The sequence below is a fragment of the Ochotona princeps genome, chromosome 8 (genome assembly GCF_030435755.1).
Source record: "Ochotona princeps isolate mOchPri1 chromosome 8, mOchPri1.hap1, whole genome shotgun sequence".
NCBI classification, from domain to species: Eukaryota; Metazoa; Chordata; class Mammalia; order Lagomorpha; family Ochotonidae; genus Ochotona; species Ochotona princeps.
In genome coordinates this window covers 15,324,528-15,331,683 of record NC_080839.1, presented here as the reverse complement: position 1 = coordinate 15,331,683, position 7,156 = coordinate 15,324,528, and the positions used below count along the sequence as shown (strand labels likewise).

General features: G+C 49.3%; 1 protein-coding gene across 1 annotated transcript; it reads right to left on the bottom strand.

Moving 5' to 3' along the window:
* Positions 1-680: 680 nt before the first annotated feature.
* Positions 681-4,748, bottom strand: FOXI3 (forkhead box I3). Its single transcript, XM_004590737.2, has 2 exons — positions 3,979-4,748; positions 681-1,601 (listed from the first exon to the last, which is right to left on the bottom strand). The coding sequence occupies exons 1-2, from the start codon at positions 4,679-4,681 to the stop codon at positions 952-954; spliced, it is 1,353 nt and encodes a 450-aa protein (XP_004590794.2). The 5' UTR covers positions 4,682-4,748; the 3' UTR covers positions 681-951.
* Positions 4,749-7,156: the final 2,408 nt, after the last annotated feature.

The following is a 7,156-nucleotide window of genomic DNA, read 5'->3' as shown; positions in this document are numbered from 1 at the left end:
AAAAAAAAATAATGCTTTTTTGGAAGATGAACTATCCAAACACAAGGTAAGAGACGATGTCAGGCTAGGCATTGTAATCACGGGCAGCCATCACCCCAGCCCCACACCCCCCACCCCCGACCCTGGCAGCAGGAGTTAAGATACGGTGTCTGTCTACCTCTCCTGTGCAGAGAAAAGTTCAGAATTAATTTTTGGTCTAAGAACTAGCTAGCTCAATTGTTACTCCTTCAACACTTAGGTCTGCCAAGGGAAGATGTCATGTTTTTCTGGAACTAGCACACACAGGATACAATGAGGAATGAGGCATGGGGGTTGGGGGAGGGCTTGTAACACCGGTCTCCCAAGGTTGCTGTGTTCAGTGAGCTAAAGGTCTGCAGCATACAGGACAGGACACTTTACAGCCTTATCATGGTTAGTACTGACCTTGTACCAGACACTCAAGAATGAGCCAATCCTAGCAGAGGACCAGGAAAACTGATGTGGTGGAAGGACACAGAGGGTGGAGCTTCCTTGAACATTTCAGGTCTCTTGACTTTCCTTGAAAAAATGCTGGCAGGTCAGTCCCCAGCACTCCTGACATACCGACCGCCTCAGCTGCCCATTGCTTTGAGTTTCCTTACACAACAGCTTCTTGGCTTAGGTCTGGAAGTCTCCTGTACACATGGTCCCCCGTCACAGTGATGATGAATGAGAAGACGGGGTCGGAGCCCTCCCTGTGAGCTGGCTTTCTGTTCTGAGGCTAGGACCCAGAGAAGCCTGATGAAGCAGCTTGCTGGCTTATGCAAAGGGCTCTCACCCTATGCCCCTGTGATCCAAGTATGGTTGGCTGAATGCACAAAGACCCAACAGTAGCCTAGAAGAAATCGTAGGACCCACTTGGGTTTAACACGCAAGACCTGCAGAATGGCCAAGTGTATCTAACCAAGATGTCTGCAAAGCCCAGCGCTAGCGCTACACCTCAGAGCCCTCGCGTGGATAGATGAGGCTATTGACCATGCTGAAGTTGTAGAACGGATTACTGAAGGGGCTGCTTTGGCCTCCGCTGGTGCTGGCTGGGAAGGGGCTGTAATAGGAAGGCCGCTGACCGCTGGCGCCATTGCTGCTACTGCTGCCGCCGGTGGTGGTGAGGGTGCTCAGCTGCAGGGCTTCTGGCGAGGCCTCCGAGATGGGGTTCGGAGGGAAGGGGGTGCTGGAGGGCAGCTGGGCGGCCGGGAGGCCCAGGGGGCGACCGGTTGGCAGGGCCCTCGACGCGTTCCCGCTGCTCCCGCCGCTGAGGCTCGGGGTGCTGAGGCTGCTGAAGAAGGTGCTGAGGCAAGGGGTGGAGGTGAGTGCGGCCCCTCCGGGGGACGAGGTGGTCCTCTTGGTGCCCTCAGGGGATTCCGGGGACTGCGAAGGCCTCAACATGGAGGTGCTGTCCCCCTCAGGCTTCACGGCCACGCCAGCCCTCGACGCTGAGGAGAGCCCGTCTTCCGGTTTGGTCGCCCCGGCAGTCACGGAGGAGCTACTGCTGGCCTCCGAGCGGCGCTTTCGCTTCCGGCGGAAGTTGCCATTGTCGAACATTTTCTCACAGTTTGGGTCCAGCGTCCAGTAGTTACCCTTCCCTGAAGAGAAGAGAAGGTTAGAGAAGGGCAGCCCGCACCCCCTTTATCCATGAGAGAAGGTGCCTTACAAGACTCCCACTGGACGCCTGAATGGGTAAGAGACGCTTTTCCTAAAAATGCATATGTATGACAAAGTTCAATTACACATTAGTCAAACTACGAAATTCACAACCAAGCATGACAAAAGTAGCAGTTTTCTGTAAGTTCTGTGAATGTAGTCTGTAGAATTTTCCTTCCATGGTTGACCGTGGTAACTAAACCTTAGATGAGGAGAGCTTTGATTCCAGCACAGCATTCTAAATGCTGCTGACACAGGTGGTCACTGCACTCAATTGTTGTGGTTCTCTTGAGAGAGACTTAATTCATCAAGAAGAAATGTAGAACAAAGATGTTCCACCTCCTCCCTGCAGTGCCTGCGATTTAAAAAGATCCAATTCTGTCCCCTCTGGCACCAATAGTTACAATATCCGATGCCTTCTCTTATTCTGTATCTTAACTCTATGATCTCTCTGATTCATGAATTCTGGTGTTACACACATTTAAGACTTCAGTTCTTTATTTATGACCTAGGGAAAATAGCACCCATCTTGTAGGTTGACTGACAGGATTAAATATCTGGCATGAAATAAACAGTGGGAAAAATAGTATTTATTATAATTATTATTTTTCTGGAAGTGCACAACTCCGTATTCTTGGGGAAAAGAAAAGAGCCCACTTGAAAAAAAAAGTAACCTGCAATGATAATTATTACTAAGCAATCAATTATTTCAAGAATGCATAAGATGTCATATATCGGAGTACATCCTCTCCTCATCCCAGGCAGAACATGCTGTCGCACATCTTCTGGTCTTTGCATCCACTAGGTGAATATCAGAAACCAGTGCAGCCTCTTAACGCATGTCACAGCAGTGTTCCCGCAAGGTCCGCCACCCCGGAGGCAGATCATCTTGCAGGAGTTTATCTGTCCATAGGCCTGGTAACTCTCTCCACCATGCCCCGAAGTCTTTTGCTGTCTAAAACTATTGTTAAGCAATTGTTCGGCAGCTCAGTGCTTTACATGGTGAACCTGTTGTTCCCATGGCGAGAGGCAATCAATCATATTCCTGCCCTCATTTTTTGGGTGGAAAACTAAAGTGCTGACTGTTGAACACCTGCCATATTCCCGGGAAGCCAGGTAGAGCCAGGGTTTCAACAGACTGGCTTGAGACTCAAGCATTGTTAACCAGTCACTGTATTAAGCAGCTTCCCCACACTGCCCTGAACCCATCAGCTCCCCTGATATACTTTCAGCAAAACAGCTGCAGAAACTTTATCTCTTATTACTTTAATAGTAACACCTGCATGTACTTACGTATTTAGATGGCACCAACAGTTCTGACAAGACACATGACTTGAACTTTTAAGTTCAGTCATTTATATGATTACCTGTAGTAATTCAGAGGCCAAATCATGAAAAGTGAATCTTCTATCTAGAAGGACAAGTCCCGTCCGATACAGTATTACTAGCTACACGTGGACTTTGGACACTTGAAATGTGGCTAGAGCAAGACTGAGAAGTGATATAAAATACAGGATTTAAGATTCAGTGGCAAGAAATAACAACAAAATTCCCACTAATAATTCTTAGGTGCTCTATGTCAAAACAATGTTTTCAGTTACTTCAATGTTACCAATAATGTTTCCCCATTTTTCTCCTTTACCTGAGGTTTGTCCTTAATTGGGTATTGTAAAGTTCTGCAGGGTGAGCAGGAATTAGCTTACTCAAAGCAATACACAATTTACACAAAACCCCGGCTCTGCCGCGTCCAGAGAAGAGTTCTCTTTTCTCTTTGCCCCATCTCCACCTCCTCCTCTGGCCTTGTGCGAGGGTCCTTCAGAAAACCAAACAGGCCTGTCTGCCTTCTCAGCATTTCTTGCCTTACCTTCCAGAGCCAGCGCACACCACAATGCAGACAGAATTCTTCCCTTCAGGGACTACAGTCAGAAAGGAAGCCAAACTGGGGGATACTCATCACCAAACATCACAGCTGGCAGGACCTGCTCAGGGTCTGTGCCTCCGTCCCATCTCCCGATGCCTGTGCCACCATCGTCAAATCAGCTGGCAAGGCAGGCACAGTGTGGACCCGGTGAAAGAAGCAGCGTGCCTCGGGACAGCCTGACCCTGTGGGCTGTTTTTGCGCTTCTCCTCGCCGCTTCTGAGTGCGCTGAGGAGTTCCCCAGCTCGCCCGAATCTCTATAACCAAGCCTTACCCGAGGGAGCAATGTTGTTACTATACTAACGTACTTCTTTCTAAGCTCCCTTACCTGGGAGGCTCTCAATCCTTTCTGCCCGTCCGCCCTCTCCCGCTCCGGGAAGCACCTGCCCGGCCGCGCTCACCTGGGTCGTCCTCGTCACGGGGCACCTTCTTAAAGCAGTCGTTGAGAGACAGGTTGTGGCGGATGGAGTTCTGCCAGCCGGCCTTGCTGCGCTGATAGAAGGGGAAGCTGTCGGCTACGAACTGGTAGATGTGGCTGAGGGTGAGCTTGCGCTCCGGCGCGTTCTGGATGGCCATGGCGATGAGCGCTGAGTAGGAGTAAGGTGGTCGCACCATCTTCATCAGGTCCTCGCGGCTTGCCATGGACAGCCAGCTCAGCTCGCCCTGTGCGGTGGGCGCCGCGGGCGAGGCGGGAGCGGCGGGCGCGGGTTGCGCAAAAGCCCGCTGAGCGCAGCCGAAGGAGCTGCTGGCGGCCGCCGACTGCAGGAAGGGCCCGGCCGCGGCGCCGGGGGGCGGCGGCGGTGGCGGCTGGGCGCCCAGGTACGCCGCGGCCGCGGCGGAGGCTGGGCTACCCACGCCGGGTCCATTGAGCCACAGGTAGGGGTTGGCGGCGGCGGCCGGCGGCGCAGTGTAGTCGGCCAGCCCGTAGGGCGCCCGGCCGGCCGGGGGCGCGCCGGGAACGGCTGTGGCTGCTGCAGACGGCAGGCTGGGCTGCGAGTATACGCCGAAGTTGTCCCCGCAGTAGAGGGCCATGTCGGCGGGCGGCTGCGGCGCGGCAGCGGCCAGGGGCGAGCGGGGCTGGAGTCGCCGCTCGGGCGAGAGCATCCCTTTGGGAGCCAACCCTGCGGCCCCGCCTCGACGCTCGCTAAGCAGTGCTTAGCAGACTGGGTTCAGAAAGATGCTCGCGAGTGCTTGCACGCTGGGCTTTTTATAACCGTGTGCGGGACGCTCCTCAGGGCGGGCTGTGACTGCACGGCGAACCGCGCTCCCGAGCTCTCCACGCCTCCGCCACGCCCTCCTGCCAGCGCTCCGGGACCAAGCGCGCCCAAATCCTTGCGCGTTCCCCGCCTGGCGCCCGCAGCCCCGGCGAGCCCCCGGCGCCAGTCCTGGGGTCCTGGGGCTGCTTGGGTGGAGGCCGGTTTCTTAAAGTTGAAAAGAAAAACTATACCACGCTGTTCCTAGCACACGTGCTCTCTTAGCACACTAATAAGACTTAAATTTAAGAAAGAGAAAGAGCGAGCTCACACCAGCAGCGCAGACGTCTTCATAAAAGCCCGAAAGTTAACTTGGGTGTCCTCTCAAGCCACCTGCTCAGCCTCTCTGAGCATTTTTCTACTTCAAGCCGCGGAAGCTTTGGGGATCCAGTTGGGAGGTTCGCGCTCGGTTTCCACCGGTGGGCTGGCAGTCGCATCTGATTCGTAGACGGTGTATAACCTCGTGGGTGTTCGTAGAGAGTAGGATCGGCCTCCTTGGGGTGTCTCGTCTGAACGGAGTAGCAGTAATGCGTGTTTCGTTTTCCTAAACCCAACTCTTTGGGTTCCCAATCAGGAAGATTCGTTCATTTCGCGTCTCGTGTGTTCAATCTTGATGTGATGTGTTGTCATTAAAAACAGAAGGACGAATGATTCCAAAAACATCTAAGGAGGAAACTTTGGACCTAACGTTTTAAATCAGAAAACTTTAAAATAGGTTAGACTGTGCAAGAAGCACACATTTATCTAAACAAATACATAAAACTCAGCACACAAAACCAAGCAGATTTTGTGTAGTTATGGAATATGACTTGTCCTAAGTTTTCAAATACGGCTTTCTACCTGGGCAAAACAACCAGCCAGTAAAATGCAACGGCAGCTCCACCTGCCACGCGATCACTGTTTATTAGCTGAATATACTACTAAGAAAATAATTTATTTTACAATGAAAGCATCCCTAAATGTGTTCTTTATAATTAGCACATATCTGAGCGTTTAAGGGCTGTGGCGGGCTGTGACTTTACCGAGTGCAAAGTGGCAGTTCAGAATATTTAATAATTCGGAAACTCCCCGTGCCCCACAACTCTGCATTTATTTTCATGTAGTTAGTTATGTATTTTGATGGACATTCTTTTCTTCGAGTTATTTCATCTCTTAGAACAAACAAAACAAAAGTAGTGAGATTTTACTAGCAAATTCGGCTACCTAAAATGTAAATCACACTTCAATGATAACTAGGTTTTTTTTTTTTCCTGGAACATTAATACAGTCAATTCTTTTTGTGTGTGTGTGTTTACTTTATTATTATTATTTTTTTGTTAATACAGTCAATTCTAAACCTTATTTCTTGCAGTGTCCCGGCAAACACCATAGAAAAGAACTGCGTTTGTCTTACTTGTATTTATATTTAGGGATCTAAATGGCTTCTTCACTTAGAGAAACACCGTGCTTGTTATTATTTTTATTATTTTCTTCTCAAAGACTCAAACTAAATTTTGGATTTTGTTTTGAGGTTTCTCATGGAATGGTAATAAGGATGAAGACCCGGGAAATTGGAAAACATTTTTTAATAATGCCCCTATTTAGTATTTGTTTTTAAATCTGAGGGTCTAAACTCAAAAGACAAAGTTCCAGTTGGTGACCTTCGTGGTCACAAATTATGAAAGCATTTGAAATCTAGTCATTGAGGTCTTTAAAAACGTAATACCATTCTTATCTTTTAGTAAATTCCTTACCCACGCATGCTTTGCAGTTTTGCAGTTTTCGCTTAAGAGTCTTAATTCTCAACCCATTTACTCCCAATTATTCTCAATGAGAAACCATGATTGTGGATTATTATTGCCAGGCTTTGATTAAAGTTGCTACCTGGTGGGGCAAGATCCTGGTACCCACGATCTTCGATCTTCGCGGGCTTCCTACATTTTCTTTTAAAATGCAGAGCCACCTAGCGACTCTTTGCCTCTGCTACAACATTCACTCCCAGAGAGATCTGAAGGGTGGACTCACCCTCTGGGGATTTCGAAGTCACAGACATTAACCTTATCTATTTCTATCTGATCTCAATCAGATAAATCGAAAAGGATTGTTACACTCTGAGCTACCCGCTAGCAAAGTAATATTTTATCCCCGTTTTATCTTAAAGCTAAAAAGCTTACAAATAGTAAGCATGCTAAAAATTGTACTTTTAAAACGCGTTCTTGTGTTGATGTCATCAGAGCGATGGATGGATTCATCTGTGCCAGTGTGAGGTAGTGATGGGCTGCTACCATGGTTTTATGTAAAAAAAAAGAACATTTTTGGGAAATTAGTCAAAACAAAGAAAAGGCTG